Source organism: Alligator mississippiensis, chromosome 15, assembly GCF_030867095.1.
Source record: "Alligator mississippiensis isolate rAllMis1 chromosome 15, rAllMis1, whole genome shotgun sequence".
In the NCBI taxonomy this organism is placed as follows: Eukaryota; Metazoa; Chordata; order Crocodylia; family Alligatoridae; genus Alligator; species Alligator mississippiensis.
The window spans coordinates 5,594,918-5,613,042 of record NC_081838.1 but is presented as its reverse complement, the minus strand read 5'-3'; the positions used below and the strand labels follow the sequence as shown (position 1 = coordinate 5,613,042).

General features: G+C 51.5%; 1 protein-coding gene and 1 non-coding gene across 6 annotated transcripts; both read left to right on the top strand.

Annotated features, from left to right (window-relative positions):
• Window positions 1-13: 13 nt before the first annotated feature.
• On the top strand, window positions 14-13,507 carry LOC102561985 (zinc finger protein 570). Of its 5 annotated transcripts, none has more exons than XM_059718442.1 (6): window positions 14-251; window positions 1,447-1,631; window positions 3,000-3,126; window positions 6,595-6,711; window positions 8,876-9,022; window positions 10,595-13,507. In XM_059718442.1, the coding sequence occupies exons 1-6, from the start codon at window positions 29-31 to the stop codon at window positions 11,968-11,970; spliced, it is 2,175 nt and encodes a 724-aa protein (XP_059574425.1). In that variant the 5' UTR covers window positions 14-28; the 3' UTR covers window positions 11,971-13,507. The 5 variants fall into 5 exon arrangements, with proteins under 5 accessions (XP_059574425.1, XP_059574424.1, XP_019353102.2 ...); XM_059718441.1 differs by having other exon boundaries at window positions 10,592-13,507; XM_019497557.2 differs by lacking the exon at window positions 14-251 and adding an exon at window positions 265-584 and having other exon boundaries at window positions 10,592-13,507.
• On the top strand, window positions 4,511-4,581 carry TRNAG-GCC (transfer RNA glycine (anticodon GCC)). Its single transcript has one exon. It is a non-coding gene; the product is annotated as a tRNA-Gly (tRNA).
• Window positions 13,508-18,125: the final 4,618 nt, after the last annotated feature.

Sequence of the window (18,125 nt, the reverse complement as noted above, 5' to 3'; positions counted from 1 at the left end):
TCTACTAGCCCAAGGCGACCGCAACTCTATGGTCACTCCGCCTCCGCTCTGCTCTGCTGGCCCCGGAGGACCTCGACTCTACGACCGCTCTGCTGGCCCCGGACGACGGGGACTCTATGGTCATTCCGCCTCCGCTCTGGTGACCTCGGAGGACCCGGACTCCATGGTCGCTCCGCCCTGCCCTGCCCGCCGAGGGCTAGCTCATGTGCCCGCGTTAACCCCTTCCGTCCCGGGCCGGCACGAGGAAGGAGGTCGGGGAAACTGTTTCTCAAATGTGTCCGTATTGTGCTTTGACAAAGCAAAAAGCAAAAAAAAAAAAAAAGTCAGCTGCGTGGCTTCCTGGATGTTCAAAACGTAGCCACATGAAAGAAGCCGCGGATGAGAGATTAGATTAGAAACGCTCTTGTAATCAGGGCTGCCGCCCGGCCACCGGCGCCTGATCGCTCGCAGACACACAAATAAGACTCGGATTGCAAACAGCACTGGCGCGGGCGCAGGGATTAGGCGAGGCAAGAGGCTGGGCTTCCCGGAGCGTGCTCTCTTACTGGACCGAGTGCACGCTTGGAATACACTCACTTGCTTATGTAAAAGCCTGTTTTATATAAGCCTAAAAAGCACCCCCCCCCCCAAAAAAAAACCCACGCGTGCCCGAAACCCCCCGCGGCGGGCGGGAAGGGGCGCGGGGCGCGCGCCGGGCACGGCGTCTTCCTCCCCGCTGCGGGGCTGCCGTGCGCATGCGCGAGGGCAGGGGGGCGCAGAGCGGGGCTGCGGGAGGAGCGGTGAGGGGCAGCGGCCGTGTGCAAAGGGGGGGCCGTGTGCAGGGGAGCGTGGGGGGCTGTGGCCCATGTGGGTGGTGGGGGAAGGGGCCCTGCCATGTGGGGCACGTGGTGCAGCTGGCTGTGGCCGGGGAGGAGATGTGGGGGTATCTGCTGGCTCTGTCCTGGGAGGAGATGGGCCGAGGGGCTGCGCGTGGGACTGAGGCGGGCGTGGGGTGCAGGCGCTCAGGACCACGACCAGGGCTGACCGCCGGGGTGTTTGGGGGGGACCCGCTCCCTGCGCAGCAGGGTGCGTCGGAGCAGGGCAGGACAGCACCACGTGGCCCCTCCGGTTGGGCCAGGCCAGGGGGACCAGGGCTGGGTGGGGTCGTGGAGCCGGAGCAGGGGGCCGTGGTCCCGACTCCCCCATCGGGCAACGTGTTGCGCCCTGGGGCATTTTGGAAACCTCTTCACCGGCTGGAACAGCCACAGTCCCATATTGCGCATATGTCATTGGGGTTCGTTTCCAACTTTGTGGCCAAAGCATGGTTCTTTGACGCTTCCTTTTTCCTTCTCTCCTGTACAATGAAGCTTGCAGCTCCTGTAGGCGCATGTCGGCATGGGGAAATAGAAAGGGCTTCCCTGTGCCCAAAGCACCAGCACTAACCTGTGGCATCTCTTCCCCTTCCAGCTCTTGCAGGGACCCGGAGCAAAGCTGATGAGCCGCCTCCTGAGAGAGAGCCTGTAAATCTGGTGCTGCTGAGAATGCTCCCAAGAAGATCGGGGGAAAAGGACTTCCTGGCACCGGAGCCAAGCCAACTGCAGAAGGGGCAAGGCAGCCCCCCGCGGCAGAGAGACAATGTGATAGCGAGAAAGGTACGTGCTCCAGTAGGGGGTGGAAGTGGAGCCAGGGCAGAGCCCGGAAAGATTTGGGAGCACAGAGAAAAAATAGAGAAGCTGAGAGACCTGGAGAGGAGGAATAAGCTTTACTGGAGAGTGGCTACTTTCAAACAGCTGGCAGGGGGGGCCTCGGGGAAGCAGGTGCTCACTGCCACATACAGATAGCCAGGGCGGGCAGGACTAGGACTGTGCAGTCAAGGCTCTCTGACACTAGAAGCAATGCCTCAAATAGCTCAAAGAGTTGCACACACAACATTTTACAAATCGGACCCCAAGAAAGGAAATCTCTTTTTTGTGACACCCAGCCAGCACCAAGGAGCACAGGGAAGAGGTCTCTGCAGCTGAGCTCAGCAAGGTCTGCCCTTAGACAACTAGGCCTGAGGAGCATGGGACGTTTCCATTGCTAATCCCAGCCGGGTCCTTCCAGGAGCAGGCAGTTCTTGAGAATGAGCAATGTTCCTGACTGCTGGAGGAAAATGGGAGCAGCCCATGAAGCAGTAAAATGAATCTCTGTTCCACTCTTTTTGCACCAGTGTCTAACAAGGTTAAAAGACGCATCCCAAAAGCTGTTACTATCTGGAGGTTGTGCCACCATGCACATGGCTTGTGCTTAGGAAAATCTGGGCTGTGTTATTCCAGGAGCTGTTCTTTTGTAGTCTCTGTGCTTGGGGGTGGAGCACCTTGATCCCCTCTGTCTCCTGCTTCTAAGCTGATTTTGTACTGCGTCTAGCCTGTCTTAAGCTACTAGGAACCCACATTTCCCCTTTATTCCTTCCCCAGCTCTTTGTTTCCACTCCACTGCAAGACACAACAGGGATGACTGCAACAGCCCCTGCTCAGATAGGACATCAGCAAGGAGGTTCTTGGGTGTTTAAGGGCAGTAAATCCCCTGGAATTCAGGGTCCTTCAGAGCTCCCATCCCTGATTCTTGACCCCATCCTGCAGGGTCCTGGGGTTTATGGGGAGGTGTCTGGTAGATGAGAGTAAATTCTGTGGATCCTCTGTCCCAGGGAGGAGATTTTCCCTGTGAGTCACTGTCATGAAAAGAGCTTCCTTGGGAGAGACTCAGAGCACCTGCCCTACTGATTCTCTGCAGGTGTAGTTACGATAGTGCCCAATGGTAGACATAGTCTATGCCAGCAGAGGCATAGCTGACCTGCCGCCTCATATGACATGGGCTAAAGTGGACAAATGCATTGAAGCACTGAATCCATGCCATGTTCCCTGCTGGAGCATCTCTACTTGGTGTTGCCATGCAGGAAAATTTTTGTAGTGTAGAATAAGGCTCAGGGCTGGAGGAGGCTAGAGCTGAAGGGACTGAAGATGAAATGCTTGTCATTGCAGCTTGAGGAAGCCTTTGAGGACGTGGCTGTGTACTTCACGCGGAAGGAGTGGGAGCTGCTGGAAGATGAAGACAAGGTGCTTTACCAGGACCAGATGCTGAGGAATTACCACACCCTTGTTTCCCTGGGTAAAGTTGTGTTGCTTGCTTCTCCTTGTAGTTGTGAGAGCTCGGAAATGTCCCTTACTTCTCCTTGCTCTTTTGCAGTCTCATCATGAAATATGGGATGCTGGTTTAAAACTGCTCTCTGCTGTTGTTCTGTCATTGATCAGGCCTCCTGCGTCGTGTATTCTTATATCCTCTTTTGTTTGAGTCTTCCCCTTGGTCTAACACCCGGAGCTTCCATATTCTGCAATTTCTTTTGTAAAATGATTTTCCCTTTTTCTCTCCCAGCATGTCCATACCATCTCCAATGCGTTGTTCATGGATATTCACCAACAACTTGTCCAAATATGTAGCAGTCCTCGTTTGCAGATTTCAGTCCTCTCTAATATGCTGGGGAGTAATAAAAAGAAAGGATAAGTTAATGGTGGTCTTAGCAAGATCTGCCGTTTCACCCCATGGTGTTTCTATTTCCACAGTTCATCCTCTGGTGACATTTCTACACATAACGGAACTTGGATACTTCTAAGAAAAAGTTGATGTAAATTTCTTTTAGTATTCCTTTCCACTGAAAATCGGTCTGCAAAGATAATTTATAGTTATTTATTCTTCTCTGTACTTTCCTTGACCGTGTCTGAGGGTTTGTTTAATCTTTTATTTTTCTAGAACCACCTGAATTATCCCTGAATTTTGTTTACAATGGTTGCAGTGCCTTTTTTTTATTGCTGTTTAGCAAATGACTAAGTGACTATTTTCTCTTGTCAGCTGGTTGGGCATTGGTAGTTACTCTTCTTCTGTTTGAACAAGAATAGTGAAACTTGGTCATTGTTCTGTAATCTTGTCTTCCTGTATAATTTTCTGCATTAAATGCAGTGATCACCATTCCCCTTCATCTCCTCATTCTTTTGGAACTTCCATAGGTAGGGCAAACAATCCTGCTATATTCATATTTTTAATGTAGTTATTGTGCTCTGTCAGCTGGGATTTCAACCCCATCTACAGTTGTAACTGAGGCACATGTTTTCTGGAATATTCACTTTTCAATAAAGTCTCAAAATTGAAATCCTGTGTGCCTGAAAAAACCTTGAGATCAGCTGTTAATCCACCTTTCCCATCATTAACATCATAGGAGACCTCAGTATCTAACTGCTTTGTTTATGCATTGTGGTTTTTTAACCAGATTCTCAGTTGTTCTTTCATCCTCGTTGCCGTTCAGGTTGACAGCATTCTGTTATGAGCTGACTTCCACCATTGCATCTATTTCTCTGGTGTTCTTTTTCTGTATTAGGGATTTGAGAATAGGCTGGAGTCAGCAGGTAAAATGCCGTGTTGGACCTCACAGTATCAACTTTTGACCTGTACTATATCTCTACTTCCAGTCCTGGTGAAATCTTTTTGCATTGGTATCTGAGCATTGGTGGTTCAATGGTAGAGTTCCTGCTTGCCGTGCAGGAGACCTGGGTTCAATTCCCAGCCAATGTAGCTTCTCTACGTGTTCAGTTGGGGTCCTACATGTCAAGATTGCTGTACTATTGGCCCTTGTTTCACACGTGTTTTCTAGACATCAGGAAGCACTACTTCACAGTCAGGGTGACTAGGATCTGGAATTAACTTCAAAGGGAAGTGATGCTCACTCCTACCCTGGGGGTCTTCAGAAGGAGGCTAGACAGTCCTCTTGCTGGGGTCGTTTGACCTCAGCATCCGTTCCTGCCATGGCAGGGGGTCGCACTTGATGATCTGCTCAGGTCCCTTCCAGCCCTACCAACTACAAAACTATGACTTGCAAGTCATTCAGTACTGCTTCTCTTGCTACTGAATTTTTACAGATCTTGTCTTTTCTGCATTAAATGGCTAGGTCCAAATCTATTTTTGTCACTCATTGGAGACTTCTCTCTTTCCTTCAGTCTCTCATTTGAACCTTTGTATCCCACCACGTTTTCTGCCTGGCTTTCCTAACATGTTTCATCTATGACTTCTTCAGTGGCTGCACAGATCATGCCTCACCTGAAATACTGTGTCTGCCTTTGGGCCACACACTTGAAGAAAGATGTGGCCAGATCAGAGAGAGCCTAGTGGAGAGTGATGCAAATGTGTAGTGGCCTGGAGACATGACTTACAAAGGAAGGCTGAAAGAACTAGGATTGTTTCGTCTGGAGAAGAGAAGGCTGGAAAGATGCAAGTCTTCAAATACCTGAAGGGAAATTAGAAAGAGGACGGGGATAACCTTTTCCTTGTATGTACTGGGGACAGGACTAGAAGCAATGGCCTTAAACTGTAACAGGGGAAATTAGGTTGGAGAATAGGAGGTTCTTTCTGACAATGAAGGTGATCAAACATTTGGAACAAGGTACCTAGAGAAGCTGTGGAATCTCCATCCCTGGAAGCTGTGAAGAGCAGGTTGGACAGATCCTTGGTTTGGTCTGGGATGATCCTGCCATGAGTTGGAGGCTGGATGTGATGACCTCATGAGGTCTCTTCCAGCCCTGCTTTGCTGTGCTCTGCATCAACCTTTTTCTGTTACAGATATCTGTTATGCGCTAACTTCCACCACTGCATCTATTCCTCTGGTGTTCTTATTTCTGTATTGGGTATTTGAGAATAAGCTGGAGTCAGCAGGTGAGATGCTGTGTTGGACCCCACGGTATCAAGCTTTGACTTGTGCTATATCTCTTCTTCCAGTCCTGATGAAATCTGTGCATTGGAAGGCCATCTCTTTCAGAGGTGATTCTAGGGTCATCTTTTTTCTAGGGAAGTGTTAGTTAATTTTGTGCTATGGGTATTTGTTTGGTTTTTGACTGTAAAAAATATATCTCCTTTCTCCTTTTGTCTGTACCCATAAGTCTGATGGACTCTCCTACATGCTGTCCTCGTTTTTGCAACCTGTGCATTGATACTCACTCTTGTGATGGTCCTTCTATTGGTTCAAAAGGCCATAAGTGCGTCCACAGTTCCAGTCATCCATTTTTGTGAACTCTTGATAGAAATTACGGTTTCCATGTCATCCATCTGCTATTGATCCATTGCACTTCCAAAACTAAGCACTGCAAAACTTGGAGAATAAACCCATTTCCGTTTTTTTTGCCTGGAATTACCATGATGAAATAAATTATATCCATCCATAAGTGTGTTCATTGTCCTTTTTTCAATTCAGTGTCTTACAAATGTATATAAGTCTTATCTTTCTTCTTTCAAGTATGTCACAGATCCCTGCACCAATGCCCATGCACTATGGTACTACTGTGACGTTTCTATCCTTTATGTAATCTGAATGGTTGATGCTTTGTATGTCATATTACTATTCTGTTTCCCTGGGGTACATGGACCATCAGCTTTTGCAGGTTTTGCCTGTGGTGGCTTCTCTTTCAATCTTAAATGTTTACTGTTGCTTTTCCTGTAAGGCCCCAGAAGGCCTGAGTTCACATAATCCCTTCCCCAAATCCCAGCTGAGTAATGCAGCAAGAGACCTTACCGCTTTTTCTACACTTCTTCCAACAGGATATCGAGGTCCCACACCAGAATTAATCTGCCGCATCCAGCAAAAGGAGGTGGAGATTTGGGTCTGGAGTGATGAGGACCCTGGAGAAAGCTCCTGGTCTGAGGATCTGTCCCCAGGTAAGTCTTGCCAGTCCACTCACTGTCCCTACCTCCCACTCAGGACTTCTCAGTATCCAGTGGGAGGTGGAAACCTGCAGATCTGACTTTAACTGTTGCCCAAGGAAGTGACCTTAAATAGCATACTGTGTGTTCCTGCAATTCAGTAATGTGGGAAATGACAATTCTTTCCTTCTTCCCCTAATTCAGGGTGTTTGGGCACGAACACTGTGTTTCCTATCACTCTCTCCTCTTGGAGTTGGAGCTGTAGGTACCTGTAGGCTCTGTTGTGGGGACCACCCATGAGGAAGGCATGCCATGCTAGAATTGAGGCACAAGTCTGGTATCCCTGGTATGCCAGGGGTTGGAATTTCCACCTTCATTCAGCAATGTAAGAGTTGACTCCCCAGCTTTTAACTATCACATCCTCTGCTAAGGTGTGATGGGATTTCTAGCATACCACAGCAGCTTTCATGGTCAGCAGAAGTCCTATTAGGGTTGAGCTATGAAGGAAGTGAACATGAAAGAAGAAGCTTTACTGGGTCAGACTAATGGTCCCTCTAGCCTAATAGCCTGTCCTCAGCAGGGGGAACCATCAGGTGCTGCTGGTTGGCTGGTCCTGGGCACAGCTCTGAGGTGCTGCAGGCTCTTGTACCCACCTGGGTACTGACCCATGCCTCCTTCCCCACTTGGGAGGGAGATGCTCCTCTCCCTTCTGCTGCCACAACTGCAACTGCTTCCTGCCAGAAGATGTACCCCAGCATTGCTGGTGGAGCTCTTCCACTGCCAGCACCACCTATTACAGCGCATCCCCCCCTAACCTTCCTGTTGCCCCACCTTCCCCATCTACTTTCCTGTGCTGCATCCTGTTTTCTGCTCCCTAATGATGTAGGTTGACTAAGCCAGCAGTTTGCTTTCCGTCCCCCACTTTGTCACTGTTTGTCTTTCTGTGTTTATTCCCCAGCTCCCTTCACCTCTGCTTTCCCTCTCCCATACTAGCCTTTCACACAGTCCCCCTCTTCCAAAGTGCAGCCTCAGGAAGCACCCTGATACACCTTCCCTGCATGCCACCATCTTTCTGCTCCCCCTCACCATCCCACCCCTTCCCCTTAGCTTCCCATGGCAAGGCAAGAGCCTACTGTCACTCTGGCAGTCTTCAGCAAAGGAGCAGCAAATGAGATGGGGAAGAAAAAGTAAGGCCAGGGGGCTTCTCTGGGGTGGGGGGGAGGAGGGAGGGCACAGATTCCCCCAAAGAAAAGGACAGAGGAAAACCCAAGGTCTTCTCAGTATCTTCCTGCAGATGGGGTAGGAAGGGGAAATGTCCTGCCACTAAAGGGAGTGTGCTACCACCTGCAGTCACTAGGTACTCATCATCAATGAGCACCCCACCCACTTAGCCTTCCCCCAGCCCTGCAAGGCTGGCTGTCCAGCAGAGCATTCTTCACCACACCACCTCATCAGGCAGGGGGATACAAAGCTGGTCTGTTTCCATGCAGCCCCAGCTCTACATACTTATGCTCCACCCTCCTTTCCTTGTATCCTGCCCAGACATCAGGCAGGGGGATACCCTTAGCAAGGGTCCCCAGACTAACTCGTATTTCACCTTGATGCCATGAGCCTCCTGCATGGAGCTGTGTCCATGTGTGTGTATCTGGCAAACTTCAGGGTCATCCCTTTGTTGACAGAGGGGGCAGGTGTTAGAGGGGAAACCCTCACACACCTAATTGGAGTGGCTGCAGCCCCTCTATTGGCTCCTGAGTAACCTGAGTTTCTGGCCACGCTTCTCCTTGCACCTCTTCTATGCACTGCCCATCCATGGCTTCACCAAATCCCAGGACATCCTGGTCTAACTCCTCCTCTCTCTAATCAAGCTTGCCATCTATCAAACCAGGAATCAAATTCTGGTGAGGGGGAACCCAGGCAATTCTTCCTGTTACTCCTCTGTGCATGTCTCTAGACAGAGTTTCACTGGGCAGCATCCATAGTTTTCTTGGACTTGTTTGAGGGGCAGTGTGTACTGGACAGTTCAAGTCCCTGCTTGGATCACTTGTTATTAACCTATGAGAATGTTCTTTGTTTTGCTTTCTATTCTCTTGTTAATGATGCCCAGCATTTTACTGACTTTTTTTGGTCACTGCTGCACACTGAACTGATGTATATATTTCTCTAAAAACAATGATTGCAGGAGGCACTGAGGTGGAGCAGTGGCAAGGCGAGAGCGGAGCTGGCTGCAGAGGGTGGCAGTGCCACAAGGTCCTGACAGCCAGACTGAGACAGCGGTGGCATGAAGCAGGACATGGAGCAGCAGCAGCCCATCTTCAGCCAGCCCAAGGTGAGTGGTGGGCGGGACCTGCTGCATCTTTCTGGGGCAGGGGGTCGGACATGATGATCATTTGGGGTCCCTTTCGACTCTACAATCTATGAATCCCCCCACATTGCAATGGGACTGGGGGGGAGGCACCCCAGCTCCCACCTTGCTCCCAGCTGGCAGCATCCAGGGGTGCAGCAGCTCGTAGAGCTCAGGACAGAATGGGAGCAGCTGTTCCTGCCACCATGGCCCCTGACCCACCCCAAATTCAATGCCTGGGTCTGGCGGGGCATGTGGCTGCCAAGCAAGAAGTAGAGCCCAGGTGCTCTCAGGCTGCACTGCACTGCAGGCAAGCAGTCCAGCCTGGCTGTGCCCTCCATTTGGGAGGTGCCCTGTGGCAGGCACTTTCCCCAGCAGCTTCCACCCTTCCTCCTGTGCTCCAAACTGCACGGTTTCTCTGCTTGCCAGTAAGCATTTTTTCCCCACAAGCCCACCAAAATTGTGGAACTGGGCACTTGGGGATGGCCTGAAACCATGGCTTAATTACCCTGGATTAAGCCTGGGGAATTAATTAAGCCATGTTTAATAACATATGGATTAATGGCTTCCCCTGGCTTAATCAAGGTAATTAAGCCTCAGTTTCAGGCCATGTGGCAATCTCTTGGGAAGGGCAGGACTGCTGGGGTCCCTTGGCCAATCGGAGGTGTGGGGGACTCCACCATACTAAGCCTGCAAAAATGGCTGGCCACCCTTTCATGTTCAGTAGACCCCTAACTATAGCAGTGGTAACTCCAAGGAGGCTGGTAGCCCAACACACCGAAGTGTGCTGACGCACTCCAGACCAGAATTTTACCACTGTGGCAGCTTCAGGCTCATCCCCAGAAACTTTTCCCTGGCCTACCAGAAACTGAAAGCTCAAGAGCAAGCACTGGGGGCTTGTCCAAGCAGCCTCACACATGAACTCATGGGTCTGGAGCATATCAGCAAACTCAGATGCATAGGGAAGTGCTCTTACCATCTTTCTTAGGAATAGTCAGTGCTTTATTTATAGACAAAGCCTTAGCAATCCTTACTTTTCCTTAAAGCAAGTGCTTCTGGTCTTGCCTCTCCCCTTTAGAGCATGGAGCAATTCCCATCCCAGCTTATGTCTGACATGGCTCATCCAGTTGGGGCTAATGTAACACAGTTCTCCCCACTCCGGTGTGGTCAGAGCTGGACAGAACCACTGAGAAAATGGATTCCACGTTCATTGACTGGGGCAGGGGTGTGGCATCTATGCTGGACTGCCTCCGTGTGCTAGATCTGGGACAGTTTGCTGGTCTGATCTGGATTGGCCCTGGATCCAGTGCACAGGATCAGTCTCGCATATGCAACACATGCAGTATGTGCCCCACACCAGTCCTAGCCCATGCTAGATAGACTCCATGTGCCATATGCAGACTGGGGCCAGTGCATGCAGCAGGCAGCATTTTGGGCTGGTTGACATGGAGTAATGTTAGCCTGGCACTCTCCAGTTCCTCTCTACCCCCAAGACTTGGGTACCTAGGAACTAGCAGGAGAGGGACTAATATTTAGGTTCCCTTTTCCATCCAGCAGGTGCCAGGGCACTGAGCAGAGAAGAGGTGCAGCCTCCAGAGGATGGGCCTCCAAACCTGGAGCTGCTGAGGACATCTTGGGGAGATCCTCTGCCCTGGTCTCTCTGGGCACAAGAGCTGGGCCAGCTGCAAAGGAGTTGGGGCAGGTCCCAAAAGCAGAGAGAAAATATGGCTATGACCAAGGGACTGTTTCCAGTTGCGTGTGAGAGTGGAGCCAAGTCAAAGTCCTTAAGGAGCTTGGAGTTCAGGAAAGGATTGGAGGAGCTAAGTGATCTGAAAAGCCATATAAGTAAGCTTCATCTGCAAGAGAGGATGCATCCTAACCAAGGTGGTGGGGAGGTTCTTGGGGGTATGCAGGAGCTCACCACCAACTGTAAGGAGAGAGCCCATCCCTGCTCTGAGCATGGGAAATTTGCTGACTGGCAGTCATGCCTGGCTATACACAAGCCAGTGCATCCATGCACCAAGTGTGGGAAGAGCTTCACTGACCCCAGCAACCTGGCCACCCACTGCAAGATCCACTCGGGGGAGAAGCCGCATAGCTGCATGGAGTGCAGGAAGAGCTTCGCTCGCCTGTCAGATCTGGTGAAACACCAGCGCACACATACGGGGGAGAAGCCATACTGCTGCACCAACTGCGGGAAGAGCTTCAGCCAGTCCTCCCACCTGACTCAACATTGGCATGTCCACTCTGGGGAGAAGCCTCACAGCTGCACTGTGTGTGGAAAGAGCTTCAGCCAGGCCTCCAACCTGGCTCGGCACCGGCTCCAGCACACGGGGGAGCGGCTGCACCACTGCCTTGAGTGTGGGAAGAGCTTTAAACACTCCTCCACCCTGGTCCAGCATCAGCGCATCCACTCTGGGGAGAGGCCATATCATTGCACCAAGTGTGGGAAGAGATTCAGCTCATCCTCCACCCTGGCTCAGCATCAGCGCATTCACTCTGGGGAGAAGCCATACTGCTGCATTGAGTGTGGGAAGAGCTTCAGCCAGGCCTCTGCCCTGGCCCAGCACCAGCGCACCCACTCTGGGGACAAGCCATATCATTGCACCGAGTGTGGGAAGAGCTTCAGCTCCTCCTCCAACCTGGACAAGCACCAGCGCATCCACTCTGGGGAGAAGCCGTACCACTGCACCATGTGCGGGAAGAGTTTCAGCCGGGCCTCCCACCTGGCCCGGCACAGGCACATCCACTCTGGGGAGAAGCCATACCATTGCGCTGAGTGTGGGAAGAGCTTCAACCAGTCCTCCAACCTGACCCTGCACCAACGTGTCCACTCAGGGGAGCGGCCTTTCCGCTGCACTGACTACAGGAAGGGCTTTGGGCACCAGGAGCATCTGGCCCGGCACCAGCACATCCACATGCAGAAGCCTTAATTCCACCTGCAGTGTGGAAGGGCAGGTGACACTCAGCTCCCACTAGGAGATGCTTTTAGACAAGCAGCCTCACCCCCAAACTGAACGCAGGAAAGAATTCATTCTGTCTTCATCCCTCACAAGACACCACACACAGGCCCTCTGGGCCCAGCAGCTGGTTCCTGATGTTTGATTGAAGGCTGAGAGGAAACCCCCCCTGTAAGTGGATACAGTGGAGGGGCCTGGGTTGGAGCCTGGCTCTGCTCCTTGTCATTTGAAAGAAAGGGGAGTGAGGTCAGCTGCCCGCTGTTTTCCCCAGCCCTTTCCCCTGCCCTCTTCTATAATGGTTTCTCTGCTAATAATGTCCAGAAACTGAACATATTATCTCTGTACTTGGTCTCTGTCTCTTCTCTAGAGCTGGAGCACGGGAAGAGGTCAGGTGCCAGAGCCCCTTCCAGGCCCAAAGGTTTCTGAGATTTCCAAGCCTTCCGCTTCCAGTGGGATCAGCGAGATCCAAGGGTTGTTCCCAACTCAAATTGAGAGCAGGTGTCAGTTATGCCTGGGTTACTGCTTTTCAGCAAAGACCCTCTGAGCTGCACCTGAGTCCCTCTGAGCTGAGGGCCTTTTCTGGGTGAAATGGGGGTGAAGGAGGTGTAGTCTGTGGCAGGCCCTGCCTCTCCCATGGAAGAGGATGGAAATGGTGCAAGCAAGCATGGTTCTGGGATGATGTGGAAGGAGCTATGCCTTTCCTGTACTATGGGTATTTCTCATGCTCCTGGGCTTTGCTGTTTACCGCATGGGGCTGGGAGGGATTACTTTCCCCCTCCTGTTGCTACAAGTCGGGGTTTTCTTCTTCCTTGGAAGCATGGGGTATTAGCTGCAGCCAAAGATGGGGATTTTGACTGTGCTATGCCAATGCTTCTGCTGGGACTAAAACCTGGAGGTTCCTGGCTTAGAGGGTCTTGTCCCTGTGCTCAGGATCAGAGCAATTATCATACATGGGGTCAGGAAGGAATTTCGCCACGTGGAGCGGTGCAGACTAGGGGTTTCATCTGTAGTGGTGGATGTGGCCCTCTTACTTGGATCTCCTTCATTACATTTTAACGCCCCTCACAGCAGCAGCACACCGGCCACCCTTGTTCCCCTGCTTTCTTTCGCATGTTAGGGTGTTATGCTTTTTGGTCATGACAGATTTAACCGTGTATTTTAATTAGTAGCTTAAATGAGTATTTATATGCAATGGTTTGAATAGGAATGATTCTGCCTCGGGCAGAAGTTTGGACTAGAGGTCCCTTTCAACCCCACGTCTCTTATGTTTCTGTGATCCTCTGGCTGAAATTCAGCACATTGTAATCTCCCAGTGTGAACGGTGTAGTCTCTGCTAGTCCCAAGGCTTTCTGGCTCTGTAATACTCCCATAGGGACTAATTCAAGGGACTAATTATGTGGCATCATGCACACCTTTTTCCTTTCATACTCTCCATTGTCCTCTGCTGATTCCTAGGCCATAAAACAGTCCTTACTTTCCTTCAAAGTAAATAAACCTTGTGACTTTTAAATGACCACTATTAGTTTTTGTGGGGAGGGCTGGTTTGTCTTCTCATTGGAGGTGGACACAGAATGAGGGAGGGGATGGGACTGTGCACCATGTGTTGAATTTGTAAGACACTGTAGGCTGGTGAGTGGTGGGAATAGGTAAGGGTGTGTGGGGTCAGAGGAACTGAAAACATAGTCATCCATTAATGAGAAGGTAACACAGTGGCAGATCTGTTAAGGTCACTTGTCACTTCTCTAAAAGGCATGAACTCATAACCGGGTTAGAGAAGGTTGCTTTCAGTCCACCCTGATGTAAATAGGAACCTGGCTCTTCAGGGTCGGCGGCGGTCACAGGAGGTAGGATGGGATGCTGGCTGCATCGCACACGGCTGCTGCTGGCTGTAGAAACACCAGCACGTGAGGCCTTGCTCAGCATTAGTAGACCTTTGGCTCTACCCAGAGATAGTATTCTCACTCACACCTGCAGCCAGGGCAAACAGTAGCCTTCAGGCCTTCCAAAGAGGGGAAACCCAGACCCACAACAGGGCTGTGGAGACCTTCAGGAGCAGGATGGCATAGAGACTGGGTGAGGAAACGGAGCCTCCAGCACAAGGAACATGCCCCATGTTTTCCCCAATGGTTTCCCCAGTGTCTTCTTGTGAGCTCAGTGGGTGACCTGCCTGCCTCCTCCTCAGCAGCCTTTAATTCCCAGCCCGGTCTCCCTGAGACCTTATATACTTTTCACTATAGTGGGACATAAGTCATATGTGTACAGCTACGAGGCGGGGACCCTCCCCCATGTGCTGTGCGCCTGCGGGCCCCACACCAGAGTCTGGGCTCTGCCATGATGCTGACCAGGACCACCTGGCAAAGGCCATCCCGGCCACAGTGGGGGAGATCTCCATGAACCACGCCGTCCTAGTGACCATAGCGAGCCAGAGCACCAGCGTGAGCAAGTGCTTGGGGATCGTCTTATTTGAGAGTGGAAGAGCAGGGGCACAAGGCAGGATTTTGGAAGAGAGAAGGCGGGGGGACCTCTCTGTCTCCACTTCAGAGGCCGTGGCAGGGTTTGGGTGGGCTGGGCGAGCCAGTGATTCCTCTGCCTGACCCAGCAGAGTGGGAAGGATGAGCTGTGGGTGCCCAGCCCACCTAGGCAATGGGAGGAGGTGGGCTGGACCTCCCTTGCCACTCACTTGTCAGCTCATCTCTCGCAGCAGAGGGCTGTGCCACCGTGTCTGTCCTCCCAGGGCTAGCACGCCCCATGACGGGCTGGCAGCCATAACAAGTAGTGGCATGGATCGGCACCACCACCAGCAGCATGCTGGAGAGAGGCCTGGCATGGGGTGCAGGCCCAAGGGCCAGCCCAAAGCACCAAGGGATGGCCTGTGCAGCTGGATATACTTGTGCTTGTCAGCCCAGCTTGGAAGCAAGAAGAAGCTGCGGTCCTCGCCCATGTGCAGCCCTGCGCCAGGCTGACCAAAGTGGGGAAGTTGCTGGGTTGTCCTCTGCTGCAATGGCACCAGCTGGGCAAGGAGGGAGCCTTGCAGGGAAAAGAGGAGATAGCTGTCAGCAGCAGGATTCAAACCCATGGTTTTAGGGGAGACTACAACCCAAACACTGCACTTTTGACCACTCAACCATCCTGACAGGTAGTGTTGTCTTCCACCCCTGATCTTCCCTCCAGCACACTCCGGCCTGAGTGTGCCTTCCAGGCCCAAGTGCTGGGTTCCCACCAGTTAGGGCTGCCTGGAAGGGAATCCCCTCTCCCAGGGGGAACCCAGCAGCCCCTTCCTTGCTAGGGAAAGACCAGACGGTGCTGCGGGCATATGCTTGGCTGCAGAGCCTGAAGGGTTGCTTGGCAGAACTTGATGGAGCCAAGGGTAGGCTATAGCCCTGGCCAGTCTCTGTGGTGCAATGGGTTAGCGTGTTCGTCTGTTAACTGAAAGGTTGGTGGTTCAAGCCCACCCAGGGATGTGGTTGGTGTACCCTCTCCCCGGCTAACCTTTTGGACTAGGAAGCAACTGCAAATGGCAGCGAGAGCTTTGTGCCTCTGTGGTGCTCTGAGGGCCTCTCCCAGTGCCAAAAAGTCATTTAGGGCATCAGTCCTCGCAGCAAGGGATGTATCAGAGCTTAAACTGCTAAGAACTGGAACTTTTTACATTTTATTTTTATTTGATATATTCCAGGCCCCAAGCCCCACCACTGCCCAGGTGGACAGCAGCCTGAGCTCTAGCCCGGTCCAATTCTCTCCCTGTGGGTGCCTCAATCCCTCCCCCCATCACTTACCTGTGAGAGCTGCTCTTCAAGTTCTTGGTGGCCACGTGCATATACACACACAGGGCACCCCCTGCCTCACTGCCCTCCTCCCGCTCCCTCCCAGCCTCTTGCAGGCTGGAGCTCTGCCTGTTTCCAAACTGCAAAATCCACGGGTTTCTACGGTAAAACGAGAAACCCACGGTTTCAACTGTAAAATCTGCAGTTTGCTCCATTTTGCCATGGGAAATGGAGACCCCGGATCCCTGCTCGTTAGTCATCCCATGGAATTGCTTGTTTCTGGACATGGAGAGAGAGAGATCACAAATTGGCTATGGCCAGCAGTATGAGATGTTGAGCAGTGCCTTTGAATTAAAGACCCCTCGTCAGGATATCCAGACACTAAGGAACTGTCAGTGGCTCGAAGACAAGGTAAAACTCGTCAAATGGGAATTCGTTTCCTTGTGCATAGATTAAAAAGTATATCTCTAACTTCTTTCTAGCTTGTTTACAAGGCTGGTTTCTGACTTTTGCTTTGATCCAGCAGAAAGATGTGAATTTGAGCAGACAGGCAATCCAACTTGACTTCCTCCCTCCCTTGCCCCCAAAAAAGCACTGGTTACCTCCCCAGAGAGACTGTGGAACCATCCTTAGAGGTTTTTAAGATCTGGCTAGACAAATCCTTGGCTGGGATGATCTAGTTAGGGATGGTCCAATTTGAGCCATTGGTGACGCGTAGGGGGTGCATGTGGCATTGCACCCCCTGCGAAAAGGCGATGCCAACATTGCTGGCGGCACCTGCAGGCGGTCACTGCTTACCGTTCCCCCCACTTACCACCGACACTGCTGGCGGCATCTCTGGGTTGTCCACGATTGCTGTTGGCCGCCACTGATGCTGCCGGCGGCGTCTGCGTGTGGTCGCTGACTGGTGGTTGGCACTCGCCACCCCCCGCCATGGACAGCACTGCAGCCTCCTGCAAGAGCTCCCCGCTGCCACACTCCCACCACCACCAACACCGCCCGCCGCCACCTGCGGGAGCTCGCTGTGGCCCCCCAGCCTCCAGAGGCATGCGGCGTTAATGCTTTGAGCAGGGGGTTGGCTTAGATGACCTCCTGAGGTCCCTTCCAACCCTACTTTTCTTTGATTCTATGAAATATGTTCCCTTATGAATAGGTGACCAATTTCTACATGAAACTTCTGGTGGAGAGCAATAAGAAGAAGGGATTTCCAGTGCTTCATGATTTCAATACTTTTTTCTAAGCCTGAATAATTTCTGGAGGTTATCAAGAAGTAAGAAGGTGGATACGTTCAGTAAGGACCTAATCTTGGTGCCGATTAACCGCGTGGAGCACTGGAGGTTAGTGGCGAGTCAAATTGGCTCTTTCTTTCAGCTAAATGAAAAAAGAAGCTAAAATAAAAAGACTTTCCGTTTCAGTCTGGTGTGGTTAATTCCTGTGCTTCCATAATAGGTGATATATGACAGAAGAAAGACCATTAAAATTTGGACTCCCTGGGTGAAGATGGCCAGCAGATATGTAAAAGTTTGCAGTAAGTAAATGTTTCCTTAATGCATTTCATACACCACCCCCCGAGGAGAAGGAGTTCCCAGGATTCCTAGCTGGAATGGGAATTTTTTATTAGCACTTGTCCTTGGCTGACAGGAATCTCCATTCCCAATAGAGTTACTCTCAACGGATGATAAACACTTGATGTTAGCACACCTCTCCATCCTTTTCCCCTCGAAACATCTAGTATCTTATACTCTACTTTCTTGCCAATATCCCATATCCGTTGGGTGAACTCCTGTCTGGGGTCGTGTGATCCCAGCGTGTGCTCCGGCCAGTGGCGGGGGGTCAGACTAGACCCCAAACTACTATGAAACTATCCCCACCCGCTGAGAGTGCAGATGGCATTCTGGGATTGTATAGATGCCTCATGGCACAATTGAGTGCCCTGTAAATCAGTATTCTGGGGAAGCACTGCAGGTGCCTGTGCTTCCCTGGGGGACCTCAGTGTTAAGACTGGCATGGGAGCCCATGGCCACAGTGAAACCCCTGGGCCTGTGGGTCAGACTGGTGTGCTGCTGGTACCACTGTTTGCTTGCTCTTGAGGGGGTTGGAAGTCATGGCCTGAGGATGAAGTGGATTGGTGTTGTGGGTCTGCTGGTGGAGACTGAACTAACGTCAAGTTTGTGAAGAGAGAATACATTGTGGGCATTGGTCCCACTCAGTGAGTTATCCAATACGGTATTTAGAGTCCTTTTTCTATACATCCTCCTCGGTGGTCAGCATGACCTAATTACGCACAGCATAAAAGAAGCCAGAGAAGAGAACGTGCTTTTCATGTGAATGACTGGTTTCACAGTGTGTTAGCCAAGGGCTGTGACT